This window comes from Emydura macquarii, unplaced genomic scaffold (assembly GCF_026122565.2).
Source record: "Emydura macquarii macquarii isolate MOO-44397 ecotype Brisbane River unplaced genomic scaffold, CSIRO-AGI_Emac_v2 contig_2897, whole genome shotgun sequence".
NCBI lineage: Eukaryota > Metazoa > Chordata > Testudines > Chelidae > Emydura > Emydura macquarii.
Window position 1 is genome coordinate 10,183,860 of NW_027133034.1, and position 21,368 is coordinate 10,205,227.

At 38.6% G+C, this 21,368-nt stretch overlaps 1 protein-coding gene across 2 annotated transcripts in view; it reads left to right on the forward strand.

Moving 5' to 3' along the window:
- LOC137167129 (BDNF/NT-3 growth factors receptor-like) overlaps positions 1–10,271 on the forward strand; it is a 259,594-nt gene extending 249,323 nt beyond the window's left edge. Inside the window, exons 15-16 of one of the 2 annotated variants that reach the window (XM_067569138.1) lie at positions 7,205–7,363; positions 10,086–10,271. In XM_067569138.1, the coding sequence (XP_067425239.1) occupies positions 7,205–7,363; positions 10,086–10,271 (345 nt within the window). Of the gene's footprint in view, positions 1–7,186; positions 7,364–10,085 lie in introns of both variants that reach the window. The other variant, XM_067569137.1, reaches the window with a different exon arrangement.
- Positions 10,272–21,368: the final 11,097 nt, after the last annotated feature.

A 21,368-nucleotide genomic window follows, 5' to 3' on the forward strand; every position in this document is an offset into this window, starting at 1 on the left:
ACTTCCTGGAGCTCCGAGTGAGTTTCACACAGGCTTTCTCAGGAATCTCATTGGGGATGGTTGAAAAGTGCAAATCCTGCAGGGCCTTCTGGCAGGGCCTCACAATTTTCGAAATCTTCCAGAGAGTCAAGTAAAATAGGCATTGTAGTACATTGTCTCCTGCAGTTAAGGGCCCAAGAAATTTGGACCTTAACAAAAAATAAGTGATTACCCCTGACTTAGAGGCTTCAACCAGCTCAGAGCCCCCTTGTGCTATAGGTGTTGTAGAGACAATGCAATGTAAAAATGTTAGTATAAAGCTGTGCTTTAAAAATGGATTGGGTAATGGCAATAGTATTTTAATGAAAACACAGAAACATGATTTAAAAAGAAGATGGATCTGGAACGAAGATAGAGTAGTTTATTTTTATGTAAGCAAGGAAGCTTAAAAAGAAGGGGCAAAATTCTGAATAGCTTTAGAATTGTGAACACAATTGCAACATCATTCTGCATAGCTATGAAAATGGCCCTACTGGGTCAGACCAATGGTCCATCTAGTCCAGTATTCTGTCTGTGACAGAACCAGTGCCAGATGCTTCCAAGAGAATGAACAAAACAGGGCAATTTTGAGTGATCCACACCTGTCACCCAGTCCCAGTTTCTGGCAGTTGGATGTTAAGGGACACCAGAAGCATGGGGTTGTGTCCTTGACACTCTTGGATAAAAACCATTGATGGCCCTATCCCCCATTAACTTATCTAATTCTTTTTTGAACCCAGTTATACTTTTGGTCTTCACAAAATCCTGTGGGAACGAATTCCACAGGTTGACTGTGCATTGTGTGAAGAAATACTTCCTTTTATTTGTTTTAAACCTGCTGCCTATTAATTTAATCAGGTGACCCCTAGTTCTTGTGTTATGTGAAGGGGTAAATAACATTTCCCTATTCACTTTCTCCACACCATTCATGTTTTTATAGACCTTTATCATATCCCCCCTTAGTCATTTATTTTCTAAGATGAACAATCATAGTCTTTTTATTCTCTCCTCCCATGGAAGCTGTTCCACTCCCCTAATCATTTTCTTTGTCCTTCTCTGCACCTTATATATATCTTTTTGAGATGGGGCAACCAGAACTGCACACAGTATTCAGGGACTGGATGTACAATGGATTTATATAGTGGCATTATGATATTTTCTCTCATCTGATTTATCCCATTCCTAATGGTTCCTAACATTCTAGTAGCATTTTTGACTGCTGCTGCACACGGAGCAGATATTTTCAGAGAACTATCCACAATGACTCCAAGATCTTTCTTGAGTGGTAACAGCTACTTTAAACCCGGTCGTATTGTATGTATAATTGGGATTATTTTTCCAAGATGCATTACTTTGCACTTATCAACGTTGAATTTTATCTGCCATTTTGTCCCTCACCTATAGAGTTTAGTGAGATCTCTTCATAACATCACACCAATAATAACATCTTGAGGTTGCATCCTGTTCATGATAATTCTGCCCTGTGCTTAACAAACTGGAGGCTTAAAAGGGTTGTTTCTTTTGGTATCGGAGTTGAATGTGTCTGTCTCACATAAAGACAACATTGCTAGATGATGTAGATGATAAAAATGTACAGTATTAAACAATACTCATAAACAGTCAAAAATTTGGGGCTGGATGGCTTGTGGTAGGATATAAATCCCTTCTCAGCTAACTAATTGGTGCCAATGCTGGCCGAGTAGGTAGTGTGCAAAAGTTGTTACTGTGTGAAGACGGTTCTGTAGCCTCTGTGGCATAACTTTGGATGTCATAATTCAGTTCCTAGTACGCAAATGTCTTCATCACAAGAAAGCACCATTTGGCAACTTCAGCAAAAAGGATAAGGAATGCATGAGCATAGAAAGTGAACTAACTTCACAACTCTTGTGGTCCTTCTAGTTCAAGGTTGAGACATATTGGTGGGACAGTGCAAAGCCTGGTATTTGTTCTGTGGCTAAATAAGGGACTGGAATGTCCATGAACTGCTTATATGGCATTTTTCAGGAGAACTAAGTTTATTTTGAAAGTGTAAGTGATGAGTGATGACAATGGTGACCAGTAGAATGACATTGCATTGTCTAAAATGTGACATTTCTTATTTGAAACATCGTGGCAGCATTTCGTTCTGGAGGTGATTCTTCTGAGAAGGCCATCACTGCTTAGTGGTTTGGCATACTGTCCCTGTGGATATTTAGTCTGTAATAGAAGCTGATTAGTGGAGATTCTGAGTGAGGTTCTAGTTCAATATTGCTAGTAATAGTAATATAAGAACACTGAAGTGCCAGTGATTTCTCAGCTGCATATACCAGGACTTGGAAACAAGAACTTCAGTTTCATTGGGGTTATATAGATGTGCAATTTTAAATAAAAAATGAACCATAATAAGGCAACTGTCTTCAAGTAAGCACCCAAGAAAATACACTGTAATTTTATCCATAAATTTGTCATTTTTGCAGTACTGCTGCAGCTATAATACAGATGTAAAAGTGATAGCTTTTTAAGTTAAAACTGTAAAGCTTTTAAACCTGCCATAACCTTAGCTACAGTCAACACTAAAGATGGTCTTTACCTGAAATATTAGTCTACAGAATGTATGACTACTTTAAAGTGATGTATATAGAGTAGTATAATAACACTTTAGGCAGTACTGTTCCAATCCTGCAGGATGCTGAGCTCACTCAGGTCCAGATATAGGGGCAGGCGACCCAAGCAACGGTGCTGTTTTTGTTGTTAGTGACAAAAGGGATAATAGAATGTTTGAAGTCAAATGTTTCGGGTATTTTGTATGTGGATTCATTTTTCACTAACCTCCTAGAGTGGTCTCGATCTTTGTAGAATCTCATGGAACCTTTCAGACTTTATGAGAATTATGTTTTCCTCATACATCCTAGAATGTTGTCAGCCATGCCGCCATGGGTATATAAGGAGTAGTGCTTATATATGGCATGAATAAATACAGATTTACGGATCCTAGCATGCAAAGGATGATGGGTAAATCATGCATGCAAATCATGCATCAAAATCATGAAATGGGCTACAAAAGCAATAACAAATAAGGTATTCAAAAGTTTAACAAATGGAGAGGGGCGCCGAAAACTCTCCTTGTCTTGGGTGCCATTTGGCCTACGGCCAGCTCTGGTCTCACTTACCCAGACAGAGGATCAGAGGAGGAGTAAGGACACAGGAGACCTCTGCAAAGGCTCCTCTGTTCTTATAAGCTGGATAATGATGTCACTCAATACTTCCTGTAGTCCCAGAAAAATTCCAGTTCACTTCTCCCTGTGGACAACAGATGACGTAGCAGGACACCAGAGCAATACTGTGACTTTCTAAGCAGCTTGATTTTTTTTATAGTTTTGGAACAACAACAAAAATGCTTTCTACTTCTTTTCATTTACAGTGTGTAACAGTAACAAGGCCCTTCAGCTTACCAAGCAAATAAAGATTTAAAGCACTCTTGGCAATGGCAACTCATTCAATGGTTCTGACTGGACTGAGAAAGGACTGCTGTGGCAGGTCTTAGGTCTCAGTTCAGGAAAGCACTGATGCATGTGCTAAAACACATATTTAAGCACTGCCCTTAGTACTGATGTTTTTTTGAAGTGGGGACTTATTGCTGAATCATTAATTATTGATAGTTTATAAAGAAAGAAATACACATATATATATATATTTGGCCAAACTCCCATTGGGCCAAAACCCGACTGGAGACATGTATCTTGCTGAGCATTGATGTCAGTGGAAGTTGCAGGTACACTGGACCTTTCAGGATTTGCTCCAACGAGAGCGGAAGGCGCTCAGCCCCTCAGAGCTGAACATCTCACAGCTTTGGTCCCTTTTGACCTAAGTGCAGCTTGGAAAGCATGGCAGGAGTTCAGGAAGTGCCTCCTCTGCAGGTGTCGTCACTGATGAATCAGTCTTGCTTTTACTGGCAAGAGGGAGAGCTAGAGTTGCGGCACCCTACTTGGTCACCAAAATAGTGATTGCACTAGAGTCATCTATCATAATCGTGCCAATGGTACGTATTTTGCCGAGTGGTTCTAATACAATCAGCACACAGTCCTACCACAACTATACTGTGGTTTTGAGGCATCTAGCCCTGGGGATTGGAGGGGGAAAGTTCTTTTTTTAATTGATTTTTAAACCTCATATCACTGATAAGATAAATAAGAAATAATAAATAAGAGAACCATATTTCACAGTTTATAGCTTTCATTAATTTTTAAGGAACAAGGCAAAGAAATTGCTGAAACAAAACAATCATGGATGCTGTATGATGAGCAGATCTAAGAGCCCCTTTAATATTTAACGAGACCAAAAGCCTCTTAAAACTAATCATCTTTTACTGGCACTTGCCCTTTGGCCTGGCATGAGGCTGTGTGTTTCTAAGGGACTAACATTTTTGACTTTCTAATGAATTATCATTCGTACAGTAAGTAAATGTGACAGGGTGGAGCCGTTTGCTTCATTAGTCCAGTTTAGGAAGCAGGATCTTTGTTCGCATATCTTGATATTAATAATACTTTACTTAAAACAATACTTCTCATACTTTGATAATGCCTTTTCAGCCAAGGATTATTCATATTAATTAATTGAACCTCACAACATCCTTATACTACCAGATGGGTATATTGTGACTCAGAAATGAATAGGCCCTGATTCAGTAGGGCACTGAAGCGTGTTCTTATGTTGATCTTCAGTCAACAAAATACTTAAGCACATGATTGAAGTTCCACACATTCTTTAGTCCCATTGAACTCAGCGGGAGGTAGGTAGGCCCTGCTTTAGAAAGGCACTTAAGCATGTACTTAAATGGAATGCACAAGGTCACAAGTGAGTCATGACATAGTCATCAACAGAACACAGTCCTGACTTTCAGTCTCCATATCTACCTACTGTACTCCACTGTCTCCCACATTATCTGGGTTGAGGGGCAGCAGAAGAGTACCTAGTAATAAAACACATGCCTAAGTAGGTTATGGTGCTTCTATGTACTTTTATGGAATCAATAATGATATAGGACTTTTATGGCAGTGTATGCAACGTGATTGCACTGTCTAATAATGATGACTGTATTTTTGATATGCTACCCTAACAGTGAAGTACTGACAAATATCTGGGATAAGATTTTCCAGTTGCTTTAGAAGTAATCTGAACCCTCAATGAACTTTTATTAGGCTCTCCTACCATTTTCTGTTTTGATATCAGAACAAGGAAAGTATATTTATAACAACTTATGTAAAATCCCAGAAGGAGGAATGATCTTTTGAAAGAATGGAACCTTGAAAAGTGAAAAATCTGTCCTGATGTGGTTCCATATACTAAATAAATTATCAGGCAGAAAGACATGTATTAATAAAAAATTATATATCCTTTAAAAAGAAAGTATTCTTGGAGCTGTTTACAATGACTCCAATTCAGAGTCAATCACAATGCCAAAAGCATGGTCATACTAGGTCAGACCGATGGTCCCTCTCGCCCAGTATCCTTTCTTCCGACAGTGGCCAATGCCAGATGCCTCAGAGGGAGTGGAATGAACAGAACAGGGCAATTTATCGAGTAAACCATCCCATGTTGCCCACTCACAGCTTCTAGCAGTCAGTCAATGCCAAATCACAGTCATTTAGTAGATTACATTTTTTTAAGGTGCTTGAGTGGATTTGTTAATTTGTATGATCCACTTGGAATGACATATCCAGAGGCAATAAATCAACTGGAAAATGGAAATAAAAACATTAAAAAGAAAAAAGAAAGAATCAAGGTTAAAGAAGATCCTACTTTTTAAGAAAGTGCATCTCTTTGGGAAAATGAAAAATGATTGGGGAATATTCATATAGGCCTTGATTAAAGAAGGCATTCCTAAGGAGTTCAGCATTTACTTGAGTGCTTTCCTGAATGAGGGTCTGATTCCAATAGTTACAGATCATTCATTAGCAGGTTAGTTAATCCAAAAGAGTGAGGGGTTTTCTTTTAAGCTATCTAGGACAGGGTGAATAATTTATTTTTTTAAAAATCATTCAATAAATTTTGCACCTATTTCTCTTAAAAATTTATCCACAAACAGGCTGCAGAATTCTTTTATATTTTCATTACTGAAAATTATTTGTAGATTTCTTCAGTGCATACATTTTGGTCTGCAATAATTCATGAACAATTCACTGTGAATATTTAAAAAATATTCCTTCAATGAACTCTGGGTGGATGCACAATCAAGATCTTATGTAAATATGTCATGTGATATTGATTCTGTTTCCAGATTGGGTAGCCGATATAGTTCAATAACAACAGAATGAGCTTTGAATTACAGATTAATTTGTAAAATCTGCAAATTGAAATTCACATTGTTTCTTAGTTATTTATGCAATTTGAAAATCACAGTTTGTTATTTATACATTTTGACATTCTAATTTTGGCAAATATTCAACTTAAAACTTCACTTTTCTCAAATGCTAATTGACTTGAATAAACTCATCACTAGAATATTCATGAAAAATTAATTTGCCAGACTAGTAAAGCAGCTTATTCACTGGAATATCCATGAACTATAAACACAAAAGAGTCATAGCAAATGTATGAATAATTGCAGCTTTCTATTGGTGAATATCAATTTTCCCATCCCAGCTCATATTCAGTTCTTCATAGGAGGAAGGGAGAAGTCTTGCGGGTCAGGCATGGAATTGGGAATCAAGAGATAAGTCACTTTGGCCCTGCTTCTACAATGAGTTCCATGTGGATAGGCTCACTTGAAATCAGTGGGGTTCGATGCAGGACGGGGGCAATGTCTGCGTAGAGCTAATTATGTGGTGGTATCTTAGTTTCTCTGTCTTACAGGTTACCCATTTGTAAAATGAGGATAATAATACTGACATACCTCACAGGGTGGTGTTAGGTTTTGTTCATTAATGGTTCTGTAATGCTTTGAGTCCCTTGGATAAAATATGCTAAATAAGTGCAAAAAATCAATATATAATTCAGAAACAATTTCTTTGAGAAATCGATCTTGGTAGTGATTGCCATCATCTTGCATTGATTAAGAGATGAATTCATGAAGTAGTATCTTGCTAATTTGTTCTTACATGCTCTTTAAAATGAATGGGCACAAATAGAAAATATCAATATCCATGGTGCACTTTCTTCACCAGCAACCCAAGAAATTCTTTTAAATAAGTTTGTTCTTTTCCATCAGGTTGGTGGTCACACCATGTTGCCCATTCGTTGGATGCCTCCTGAGAGTATCATGTACAGGAAATTCACTACAGAAAGTGATGTCTGGAGCTTGGGGGTCGTTTTATGGGAAATCTTCACCTATGGCAAACAGCCATGGTATCAGCTCTCAAACAATGAGGTGTGTATAATGCACTGTGGATAACAAAATGTGCTTGAGATGGTGGAGTTTAACTAAAGATATGGATGCCACAAGGGAATCACTCTCTGATTGGAAAGGATAGCACACAAGCTGCAATGTTATTTACTATAAACATCACTATATACATCACTATACATTGCCAACACTTACAGTATTATCACAAGTGTCATGGTTTGGGTCCATTTTTCTCAGGCTTTTTTTAATTTTTCCCACTAAGAGGGAAGGATGCTATCCGGGTAGAACACAAGAAAGCTGTGGGGTCTGAAGCCTGCCTGGGGCATGGAGAAAAGACTGAGGTGACAGGTATTGGAGTCTTGCCAAAGAAAGAGGCTGGAGTATCTCCAGACCAACCTTTGGGAGTCTTCACTACAGGCATCAAACAATGTGTGTAAGTGACTCAAGAACTATGCCGCTGTTCCACCCCATTTTTTAACAAATTGAAGGGATATAGAAGTCTCTTGAAGCCCAGGAAAACTCTGCCAGGGATGAACCCTTGTATTCTCAGTTGCTGACCATCTATCACTGTGATGACCCTATGATACGTGGGAGGGTGATGGTTCTGAGTGGCAGAGGGGAATGCAGCATGTGGTATGGAGGACTGCAGGCGCATGACCTTCTTTGTGTGGGCAGTGCTAGAGTTCTGCCTGCTGCTGCTCTTCTCAATGGGAGGGAGATGATCGGCAGGGTGTAGATGTGGGGTGGGTAACATGAAGCCACTGCCCTGCCAATGCTTGATGCTTTCAAACAGGAGGGGAGATTAGTGACCACCCCACAGCTTCCACTGATACTTTCACACAAGTGGAGAGGACGATAGGGGGTGACTGAATAGCCACTTGCCATAATCAACCAAGGGGAAAATTGCTCCTGGCCACCAATGCCACTGGATGCAGGAATCAACACTGTAAGAAGAGGAGCCACAAAAGGTGCTATTTCCCACAGATCTCCCTGACATAGGAGAAGATGCCCAGCCCCTTCAGCTGATCTTAGGTTCTCTTAGGCCCCTGAAGAGCAACACATGACTAACACAAACTTGGTCCATAATTAGCTGGAGCAGGCAGGCAGGGCCTTTGCTGTCCAACAGAGGCAGCTCTGGCAAGAGCCCACTGCCTCCCCTCTCTCCCTCCCATCACCCTGACTAGGGAGGGGATGGCCAGAATGGATTCTCCCCTCCTGGGAATTTGAATGCTGCCACACTTATGTTTCTGTTTAATGAAGTACATTCAGATCAGTTAATCCATTTTTACCTGGTTACCAAGTAATTAGCTCCTGTATTGTGGTGGTTGACCCCATTCATTTCCCGATACACAGGTGTCTGTATCACAAACTCTACCACAATTGCCAGTAGTTAGGGTTCTTGTGCTCAGTCTCAACAGAGATTTGTGTGGGTGTGGAAGCTGAACTAAAACCCTCAGAATGAATTACATTGTTAGATAGGGTGAAGGGCATTGGTCTCTCCAAGTTAGGATTTTGGGACATCGATGGAAAATTGATTTGGGAAACTGATACCACTGTTGCACATGATTTACCAATTGTGTCGACAGAGAATTTCAGTCTACAGGGCTGTCAATTTAGGCCCTTTCATAAGAACTAAATTAACTCACACTCTTGAGCTTGTCTACAGAGGAAAGTTATACCAGTATTAGGCAAAGTATGAATTTGAACGGCTATCTCAATACCACTATAACTCCTCATGAGGACACTGTTATTCCAATACAGGAATACCTTTTTCTGGTTTAGTTTGTCACTTTGGAAGTGGTTTAAACTAAGCTGAAAAAGCCACTCTTATGCAGAATAAGAGTGTCCACATGAAGAGTTACACCAGTATAACTATAATGGTTTAATTATACTGGTAGAACTGGTGAAATGTTCTTATGTAGGCAGGCCTTTAATATCCGTGAACTAACTTCAGAAGGGCTGGAGGCTCATTTCAGAAGAGTGTCCAAGAACTCAAAAGCATATCCAGCGTTTGTCTGAATATGGTATCTATATGTCTTGGGTCTGCAAAACTGCAGGGAGAGTCTCAGAGAATTCTTCTCAGGCAGCTGCCCTATTAAGGAAGTTCTGCAGTGCCCTGGGGTTTTGCAGAAAAAGTAATACAATCTGGGGGTGTATTAACTTTTATACAAATTCCTTTTGAGGCTCAAGGGGGAACAATGTCCCATCACTCACATCCCTGCTTCCCCCTTCTGCCACTGACTCCTTCCCCTTCCCCAGGGCAGATTCCTGGACCTGCAAAGAGTTTTCCATGGATCTGTGCACAAATGGTTGATGTCTTATAGGTGACTGTTCCTGCCTCGTTTCCACACACAGTGATCTCTCCCCCGTATCATACAGTGTACCTGCTCCTGTACGAAGGATTAACTGTGTCACACAAGAGAGTCCTGCACTGAAGAACTTATTGTCCAAAGACACAAATGGGCACAGAGCAAACATAAATGGTAAAATCCTGACTCTATTGTAGTCAATGGGAGTTTTGCCACTGAATTCAGTATGGCCAGGATTTCACCCAGAGCATCTAGTGGTCTTTATAGCTAGAATGCTTCATGGGTCAAATGGCTTTTCAGAAGCTTTTTGAAAAAGGAGAATGAGGGTGTTAGGCAAATTTAATTGGGAGGCCGTCCCAGGTGTAAGTGGCTAATGGTCTGGCTGAGCCAGACATACAAGCATTTCTCCACTGAGTCTTTCTTTGATCTCTCACCAGGTGATCGAGTGCATCACTCAGGGCCGAGTCCTGCAGCGACCTCGCACATGCCCAAAGGAAGTGTACGACTTGATGCTAGGTTGTTGGCAACGGGAGCCTCACATGAGGCTCAACATCAAAGAAATCCATTCCCTCCTTCAGAACTTGGCCAAGGCTTCTCCAGTTTATCTGGATATTCTAGGCTAGAGCCTCCTAACATTTCTTCTTATGGGCTGCGTGAATGAATGTGTTCAATTGCCGCTGAACTCCATCAAAATGTGTTCTTAACTCTGACAGTAGTAATGACAAAGATGCGGAGAAGCTTTCAAAGGGCAAGCAATGTATACTTCTCCATCTGTAGACACAGTATTGACTTTTTTGACATTTACTGAGATGTATCTCTTTTCTCTTTCTCTTTCTGTTTCTCTCATTTTTTCTCTCTCCTTCTATTCAATCTGGCTTCTGCATTATTATAACTCTGCATAGACAAAGGCCTTAAAAACCTGATCTGTTATGTCAGCAGACACTCCAGATTGCCCACCACAACTAACAATGCCTTGTTGTACTCATGCCTTTGACGTGGATGAAAAAAGGGAAAAAAAAAATTTGACTCGAACTCTGTGACTTCTGCTGTACAGATACTGGGAGTTTCTATTGATTCACCTCTGCTTTTTTACTTCAGCATGTGGATGGAAAAAGAAGACTGGTGTTCTCTATGGGAAGCTTATTTCCAGTTGAGATAAAGCCAGATAGAAAGAAAACAGCGTTGTATGATCCACTCTATGGAGGAACCAGGGGATCAGATGGCATCCAACCCCTCTGAAAAACACTGAAATGATTTAATGGAAGGAAAGGATTCTGTGCTTTCCTCTGAGAGCCAGTCTGAGAAGCAAAGGAATTGCTTAAAGAGTGTGCTTGGTTAGCACTTTTCCTCACCAGATCCAGTACAATGGGTCTATGGTAAAAAGAAAAAGATGCTGCCTGCATTGCACTAGATTGCACAATGCCATGATCTTGTCTGAGAGTAAGATATTGTGATAGCACTGGTATAAAAATGTTCTCTAGCTAGCCTTTGGTAAACCAGGCTGAAGCTAGGCTAATTAATGTACAGTCTGCATTTCAGGGTCAAGTGTTGAAGCTGAGGACTTTGATAAGACAGGACAAGCTGTAGATGGTGAGGCAAGCTGTAGATACTGCATTTGTCAGGCAGCATATTCCTCCTGCTCTCCCTGGTCAGTCCCGTTTTTTCACTGTGCAAGCAAAATTGTGCATGGTCTTTGTCGATTAATGCCCTTTGTGCAGAAACTATTGCTCATTTTGTTGTGCACCCTGACAGGCATAGCAAATCCATAAAGGTATACCATATATTTAATTAGAGGGAGCTAATGGAGGTCATTAGCTACATTCAGATGTCTTTACAGTTTTACAGATATGATTGGCTGATTCTACGCAAATAATCTAAAACATGGAAATAGTAGATTATGTTTGAGCCATGGCAGGGGATGATAGAATTAAGTCCCTGGAGATAACTAGATGTTATCCTGCAGTTATCACTTGACATTCATAGTGTACAGACCCTGAGTTCAGCACCACTTTCGGGTTGGTATAGTGGTGTCATTCCCAGCGTCCACTGTTCCTTAATTTATTTATGTTTGATTGGAAAGGCATTGTGTGCATACAGTATATGCATGGCCACTGTGCTGATAGCAAGTGCATGAGCATCTATGTTTATTTTTCAAACAGATGCTGAAGATTTTAAATTTAGATTTAGGATTATTTTTCTTATGAACTCTTACAAATGGAAACAAATCTTACCTGTTCCTCAAGAACATTTGCCTCCCTCTGTGAGGGGGCCTTGCTGCAAAAAATTGTCCTTTTTTTTAAAAAAAAAAAATATTATGAGCCAGATCATAGATTAATAGTTCTTCTTCATCTTTGTGTTGTGGTTATTTTATTTAATACATTAAGCATTTTATTTTTGTAAGTGTTCCCATAATGTTTTTAATATATAATTTGCTTGCATATATTATTTGAGGCACTTTTTTTTTTTCCTTCAGAGGCTTTTAAAGCCAGTTCATTGAGATTTTCAACATTTTCAGAAATAAAACATGACTGGACAGTGATGGAGTTGAATCCTCCTCTATGTCAGTGAAAAAAAGGGTTAAAAATAAACTTAACAATGTAACTATAAAGCCATATGCAGTATTTCTTTAATAAACCAGATGTTATTTCTGAACCACTATAACTGGAAATAAAAAAAAAAGCCAGAGGAAGATTCATACAAAATGGGCTTTAAGATTTTATCCGGGCTATCTTAGAAGTTTGAATAGAGACAGCCCTGTTAGAAATAGATTGAACATTCAGGGAAATCCATTCTCTTGAGGGCCTGAGTTTTATGTTTTTAAGAAATTCAGTTTCAATATAACAGAAAGTGGAGAAGAAAATGTAAAGTGTCAGAGACCCCTGAAACTACACTTTTAGTGTGAAGGGGGAGGAGGGTTGTATTTTGTCATAGTTTCTTATGCCCTTTAGAAAAACGTATCCTTTTTGTCTCCAAAATATTGTTCTCTTTGAGCAATGGCCTTATCCTGAAAACAAACAGATAGAGGGAGTGTACACCAAAAATGAAAAAAAAAAAAATTTACGATTTGATCTAATGGCATCCTTTTTTTTTTTCTTGCCAAAAGAGCATAATAGAGTCATTTATGGGGAAAATATAGTATGTTTAAAATACACTGTGCAACAGCATATCAGTATGTCAAACTTAAAGGACCAAATGTTTTATGGAGCCAAAAATATGGATAAACTTGGCCTATCTCACACATGTGAACAGTAGCTGATAAAAATTTAGACTAGCTGTTACCTAAAGCTAAAACAATTTTTGCATTTATTCATGAGAAGGGGTGTAAGTGTAGCAGAATGAGTGGAAAAGAGAAGAAGAAATATGTTCAAATGTCAATGAGAGGTGAGTGTATGTATTGACATTTGTCATGCTTGCAACTTCAGCTAAATCGTACACTGAGTGAATATGACAATCAGGCTCATTACAAAATCTTTCTGGACTATGCTACAAACTGATCATATATATAATATGTATTATATATATGTGTTTACATAGGGTGTGTATATATACATGGTATATACATATATGTATATGTGTTATAAATATTTGATTTATACATATGCAGACACGCATTTACAGTATGTGTGATTGTGTGTATATGTATAAATTTACATATACATATATTCTAACAGATGATAATTAGGGTACAGTGTTATTAATAGATTGATAAAGTCTGCTAAATAACCAAAATCATTTTTTCCTTCAGTATTTCTTTTTCCATGTTTATAAGATTTCACTTTTTATGTGTATGCAGTTCCATGTGGGTGGAGGAAATACTTGAATGCCAGTGATATTTTGAACAATCAACAGTTTTTTCCAAACCATTTTATAAAGGCAGTGCCTCCATTATTGTCTAATTCATCGATTTCTCACATAGAAATGAACAGATTGGCTTCAAACTTCCTAAAGGAGAGTTTGGTTTAAAATCATTTCTGGTTTTGTGCTATTGTTTTATTGTTCAAGAACAGTGCTACAGCTCCATTGGCATTTTGCACTTCTCTTCAGTTACAAAATAATTCCAAGAATGAGCTGGAATTTTCAGAGTGCAACACAACTGGTAGAACAATGGTGAGAACTCCAAACCCCTGCAGTATTAATAACAGCAGCTAGTATTGGGAATTTCCCACGTTCTTTCCTTCACTCTCAATAAATCTGCAGAACTCAGCAACTGTGGTGAATAGTATTTGTAAAGCAACAGCACCCCATGATGCATGATGGAACTCCATTTTTACATAGGCATTCATTCATTTTGATTTATAAACCAATATATTTATATATTGTCTACTGTTCAATAAATAACTGCCATTTCTCTCTCGCTCTTCCCCCTCCCCCCCACCTCCTCTCTGGAGATATTTTTGTTGTGATTGATATAGACTTTCACAGAACACTTTAAAGATAAAAGAAACAACCCAGTAAAGTGATCAAGTCACTGGCTGACTAAGTTACAATGCATATATGTAATAACAAGACTCTCCAGCCTGTAAATGAATTTCAAATATTGCTGTAAGAATGTGAGAGTAGGGTTGGGGTTTCTGGTTGAAGATGAAGGTTTTGATAGCACAGGAGGCTGTATTTTCTCATTGTCAGGGCTGGGATGAACCACTGCAGTTCTGAGTCAAGAGGTCCTTGAAGAGCATTAGTTAATTTAAAAAAAATATTTTTTTTGCTACATTCATCACAAATATGAAGCAAAAAAAAAAAGTCCACAATGTTGCAGGGAAAACACTGTGAATTTCACAACAGCAACCAAGTGACTATTTTGCCATCTTTTTAACATTTGTCTCAGGAGAAGAAATGGGAAATGATGGGTACATTATTTTATTGTCTATGCATTTTAGCCAGGTCTATGGTTTTTTGTTTGCTTGTAGAAAGTTCTGAGTGAAGATTAACTAAAATGTATTTTATCAACACAGAATACTTTGCGCAAGCATAGCAGAAGCTGCTTGTAGCCAGGCTGTTTGACAGGAAGGCTTAAGAAGACAAAAATCAAATCAAATCTTTTCAGAGGCCTATATCTTGCAGCTTGTATGTATCTTTCTGTAACAAAGAAAAACAAATGTTGAACAAGCAGCTGAGAATGTTTTCTATACAAGTAATTCAATTCAGTTTGGATGTTTAATTACATCACCATAGAGAAAGATTCAATTTATTATGACATATTTGCCCCAACCCTGGTCTCTACCTATACTTCATGTATATATATACGTATATTTCTAGATACCACTCTCTCTCTCTTGAGAGAGAGAGGGAGATACCTACATATAAATATAGATCTCTATATCATCACTAAAACTGTGACCTGGTGTTTAGAGCTATCTTTCTTCTTTCTTTTTCTTTTTAATGTGATGTCTCTGTGCAAATACTTAGTGGTTCCTGTTTTGCAGTTTGTTATAGAAATTCATTGCTTTAAAAGATCCATTGCATCTTGGCTGATTTTGAAGTGATGCCTGAGTATCAGTGTTAAAAGATTTGTTTGTGAATCATGTGACCAGCTTCTCTCAACACGATATGGAAAGTCTCTTGTACTACAGTGTATTTAATAAAAATGATGTCTTTCAATAAACAGTGTCATCGAAAAGAAAGACTGTAAGTGATACAATGATGATTACTTTAAAAAGGCATACAATTTTCATGAACCATTGTGTGGTATTTTCTTTTATTTCAATCCTGTTTATAAAACATGGTAATAATGAATGACTATATGTGCTTGGAAAAGTGACATATTTACAGTCTAAAATAATGATATAAAATAGTTCCATACAGGTACTGTACTCCTATGAGATGAAAGAAGCACCACATAGAAATACAGTTATGAAATTGTGTAAACCTGTATTTACACAATTAGGGCTATTTTTTTTTTTCAAACAACGTCCTAAAGTGCAGGCTTGGGAAAATTTGCACATTTGGGTTCATGTGCATTTGAATTCTTGTTTTTCATAGAGTTATCCATGTAGGATATGCTGTCCTGCAATAAGTTGTTTATCAGTGGGTGAAAATATTTTCTGGATACAGTTTATTTGCATGTTTTCAAAATGTGCCCCTCAATCCACAGACCCATGAATAAACTAGTGCAGATTAGGGTTTGGGTTTCTTGCTTGTATTAAAATCCAGGCCACGCTGTATAGCAGCTGAAACTCCTAAATAGTAATATCAAGAAAATTCAGTGTTTATACATTCAACATGTCTTCAGCAGCCTAGTTGATGATCCCACTGTAGGTTATTAATTTACCCCAGGCCTTTAGGTTTAAAGGATACCAACATGAAAGCCGCTCTATGGCTACAATTGTTTGGCTTTGCCAAGAGCTGTGCTTGAGATTGCAGGAGCTGGCTGTCAACATTCTAAAACTTTGAGGGGAAATTATCCAGGAAAAGAGCAGCTTAGCACGAGGCTTGTCTAATGCTATGAAAATAGCACCAAGATCTGTGCTAGCAAATCTAGTTGTCAATGTATCATCCAGTCACATAGGATATGTCTATACAGCCTGCGGAAGCGAGCCTGCTGGTCTGGGTTGAAAGACTTGGGCCAGTGGGGTTCCCATTAGCGCTCTAAAAATAGCTGTCTAGACAGCGCTTTGAAGTTGTGGCTCAGGCCTCTGAAGCCTAGGGAGAGAGGTGGACTTCAGCTTGCTTCCATGGGCTGTATAGACATACCCTTCGGGCCATAGTATACACTTTCATGGTAAATGTGTAGGATTCAGATAGACCAGGAGTATTCCATCCCCTCAGAGGTTGGTTGCTGTGCAGAAATGAAACTCGTAGCCATTATGGCCTTGGCTCAGCTGGAGAACGGATTTAGTTGGGATTGAACTGGGTACACGGAACCACTTGATGTGGAAAAGACTCATTGGGTCCACACTCCCCATGCTGAGTGGGTTTGTTCTGCCCCTTGTTCACACTAGTGATGTCTTAAACCACTTCACATAAACCTGGCTATCCATTCTAGGTGATCTTGCAAGGCCACATGTCACTGTGAGACAGTAGTGGGAGGGCTAGTTGAATTGTTACAGCTTGTCTGTGTCCACAGTGACACTGAACTAGTTAAGCTTTAACTAGTTATTAACCTCTTCTAGCAGAGTAGTCCTGTACGTATATGCAGCATTCTGCAAACATTCTAGGGGTTATAAGTGGTTTATTTTCTCTAGCATAGACCAGGCCAATGTGACAGTTCCCTCAGTTGTGCTCATTGGACTTCTCCACCCCTCTAGCAGCACAGCAACCCGAGGTACCCTGTAGCAACTGGCTCCCTAGTTAATGCAGTACCCCTCTTGGTGATGGTGATGTCAGGCACGCAGCAGAAGTTAATAAAGCAAAGAGCTGCACCCTTGCTTATTGCCAGTCAGGTGGAGGGGACCGTGGGGCCCTTAGAACCTGACCAGTGGGAGATTTGCCAGCAACAGGAATACTGGATGAGGTCCTTACCAGGATTACCAAGGTTTGATCCAGGATCATCTGCTAAAGCAAGAAAATGTCACAGCTGTAGTTCTGTAGCACCTACCTCACTAAGAGCAGTGCTATTACATGCACGGCACACTTAGCGTATCGCCAGAAATCAGAGGTTTAGCTTCATGTTTTCGTATTACTGGCTTTGGTTTTATTATCTTTGCTCCCCTGAAACTGCAATGATAAAATTTGGTTTTGATTGCACATAGGTATGCCTTCGAGAGATTGACAAGCTTGCAGATCATCTCAGTGTTTTCAGTGAGTGATGGACAAATGTAAGGGTTTGTTAAAGCCTTTCATTATCTCCCCACCACAAACTGCCAGCCATGCATACTCACCTTTACATAATAATGGTTTGTAGAAGACTGTCAGCTGTCTTTGAAATATTAATAATGTATTCAAAAATCCCTTTACCCTTCCTGTTTCTTTCTTCTCCTTAGAGTACATGAACTTATCTAAAAATTTGTGTGGGGGAAATTGAATGTTCAACCCAGCTGCTGTGGCTGCTATCATTTTAGAAACGTTCATGATTGATTTTGTGCTGAAAAAGACTGTCAACCCTGAGTATTAAATGCTTCAAATAACTGTAAGATCAATAATCTTGATAATTGTATTATTAAAAAAAATAGTTCACAGTATCTTATTGATTACTCCTGTTAGTATTTTTAATGGACATAATTTCTTTTGAGATCAGTGGAAAAGTTTATGTTACAAAGAAGAATAAAAGCCTCTGAAATAATAAAAAGATATTTGAATAATTAACAGAGGACCAACCATACTTTGACAAACTAGTTCCTCCAGGATCACTTATAAAAGAAACTTATTATGCATTCATGGTGAAAAGTACCAGAGCGGTAGCCTGCAGAAATTTGTTAGTCTTTAAAGTGCTACAGGACTCTCGTTTTTATTATGCATTGGGTCCAAATATGTGCTAGGAAGTTATCATAAGCAATCTTCTCTGAGAGCCTTCCTGTCCCACTAGCAAAGGAAGACAGACGATTCTGGAAGTGAATTACTGGCTAGGTAAACGGGATAGGGTGCAGGATATTGGTTTTGTGGAATGATGGTCCATTTTCTTTGGGGAGAGAGGGCTGTATAGTTTGGAAGGCCTCCACCTCAGTAAAAGGGGGACTAATTTCCTCAGGGAGGGGCCAGCTATAGTAGTCAGGTGGGAGATAAACTAATAGAGAAAGAAAAGGGTAAAAAGAGAGAAAATGGGAGAACTCAGTCAGCACAACATTGAGAGGTTGAGAACAAAGATAGTCAAGGAACCAAAGGACAAAAAGAGAAGAAATTCTTGAATTGATTACGCACTAATGCTAGAAGTCTGGCTAACAAACAAGAGGAATTGGAATTGCTCATTTATGAACATATATTCAATCTGCGTGATATTATGGCAACCTGATGGGATGATTCACACAATTGGAATGTTGAAATCAATGGTTATAACCTGTTTAGGAAGGATCGAGTGGGTAAAAGGGGAGGGGGAGTGGTACTCTAAGTCAAAATGGCATTACCTGTTTCCAAGTAACGTATAGCTCAAAGGAAAATGATTTTGAATGTTTATGGATTAATGTCCTAACAGCCGGAGCACAAGATGGGGTACTAGTTGATATCTGCTACAGACCACTAAGTCACACTGGGAACAGAATAACCACCTCCTTACACAACTATCTACAATGTGTAGGGAAAAAAAACCTGTGCAATCATGGGGGACTTCAATTTGAGTGACATATGCTAGAGGTCTCATTCTGCCAGTACTAAAAGATCCTTGGAATTTCTAACTATTATAGATGACAATTTTGTAATTCAAAAAGTGTTGCAGCCAACACAGGGGAATTCTATATTAGATCTTGTCCTAACAAATAAAGAGGAACTGAGCATAGAAATTAAAAGTTAATGGTAGCCTAGGTACAAGCGAGCATGACCATTATAATGTGCAAGCAGAATAAAGACCAGACCAGTAATATATATACTTGGTGCTTAAATAGGGCCAATTTCACAAAACTGAAAACAATTAACAGCCAAATCAGCTGGGAGGAAGATTTTAATCAGAAAAATGTCAATGATAATTGAGAATCATTTAAAAATATCTTACCAGATGCCCAAAAAGCAACAATCAAGGAAGAAGGATGTGCTTGTTAAAAAAAAATGGCCAGGTGTAGAGGGGAAGCAAAGGCAGCTTTAAAAAGCTAAATAAATAATATATATCAAATGGAAGAAAGGGGAAGTTGAGAGTAAAGAATATAAATCAGAAGTTAGGAATTGTAGAAAATTGATAAAGAAAGCCAAGGGACACAAGGAAAAACATATGGCCAACAGCATTAAGGACAATAAGAAGGTGTTTTTTACATGTATTAGGAACTAAAAGAATCTTGACGATTGTTTGTTGCTAAAGGGTAAAGGTAGAATTATCAATAATAATGCAAAAAGGCAGAGGTGTTTAGTAAATATTTCTGTTCTGTATTTGGGGGAAAAATAGATTACATAATCACATGATATGGTGATAACACTCTGTCCATTCCACTTGTACATCTGGAAGATGGGCAACAGAAGCTACTGAAGTTAGACATTTTTAAATCAGCATGTCCAGATAACTTGCATCCGAGAGTTTTAAAAAAGCTGTCTGAAGAGTTCATTGGTTGATTTGGGAACACTCGGGAAACTCCAGAAGCCTGGAAGAAAGCAAATGTTGTGCCAATTTTTAAAATGGGTAAATGGGATGACCTGGGTAATTATAGGCCTGTCAGACTGACATCAACCCCAGGCAAGAGAGTGGAAAGGCTGATACTGAGCTCAATTAATAATGAACTAAAGGAGGGTAGTGTAATTCATGCAAATTAACATGGTTTGTATAAAATAGATCCTGTCACACTATCTTTTTTTGATGCGATTACAAGTTGGGTTGAGGAAGGTAATTATATTGACATAATATGCTTAGACTTTTGTAAAATGTTTGACTTGGTAACACAACATTTTGATTAAAAAAACTAGAACAATATAAAATTAATATTGCACACATTAAATGGGTTAAAAACTGGCTAACTGATAGGTTTCAAAATGTCACTGTTAACAGAAATCGTCACTGATCTGGTCTGTTTCCAGTGGAGTCCCTCAAGCAGTGGTTCTTGGCCCTATGCTATTGATCAATTAACTGGAAGAAAACATGAAATCATCACTGATAAAGTCTGCAGATCACACCAAAATTGGGAGAGTGGTAAATATTGAAGAGGACAGGTCATTGACTCAGAGCACTCTAGATTGCTTGGTAAACTGGACATACACAAACACTATGTGTTTTAATATGACTAAAGGTAAATGTTTACATCTGAGAACAAAGAATTAAGCCATACTTATAGGATGGGGGATGCTATCCTTGGCAGCAGAGACTCTGAAAAAGATGTGGGGCAGGGTGTGGATAATCAGCTGAACATGAGCTCCCAGGGTGATTCTGTGGCCAAAAGAACTAATGCAGTCTAAACAGAGGAATGTCAAGTAGGAGTAGAGAAATTGTGTTACCTCTGTATTTGGCACTCTGTAACCACTACTGGAATAGTGCATCCAGTTCTGGTGCCCACAATTAAAAAAATATGTTGATAAATTGGTGATGGTTCAGAGAAGAGCTATGAGACTGATTAACAGATTAGAAAACATACCTTATAATGATAGAGTCAAGGAGCTCAATCTATTTATTTTAACAAAGAGAAGATTAAGGGGTGATTTGCTTACAATCTATAAGAACCTACATGGGGAACTAGTATTTAATAATGGGCTCTCCAATCTAGCAGAGAAAGGTATAATATGATCCAATGGCTAGGAGTTGAAGCTAGACAAATTCAGATAGGAAACAAGGCATGAGTTTTTAACAATGAGAGTAATTAGAACAATTTACCAAGAGTTGTGAGAAATTCTCTGCCACTGACAATTTTTAAATCAAGGATGGATGTTTTTCTAAAAGATATGCTGTGGGAATTGTTTTGGGGATGGTCTATGGCCTGTGATATACAGAATATGAGATTAGATGATCACAATGGTCCATTCTGGGCTTAGAATATATGGAAACATAGCAAATAAAAAGACTTGCCATGATCACTGCCTCAAAGAGTTTTCAGACAAAGGTTTGACCCTGCACGTTGTTGCGTGTGGGCTGAGCCTTGTAGCTTTAAGAAGCCCCGTTGGTTACAGTAGGGTAGTATGCGATCATAAGTGTTGCAGTATCGTGGCCTAATTTTAGATGTGAT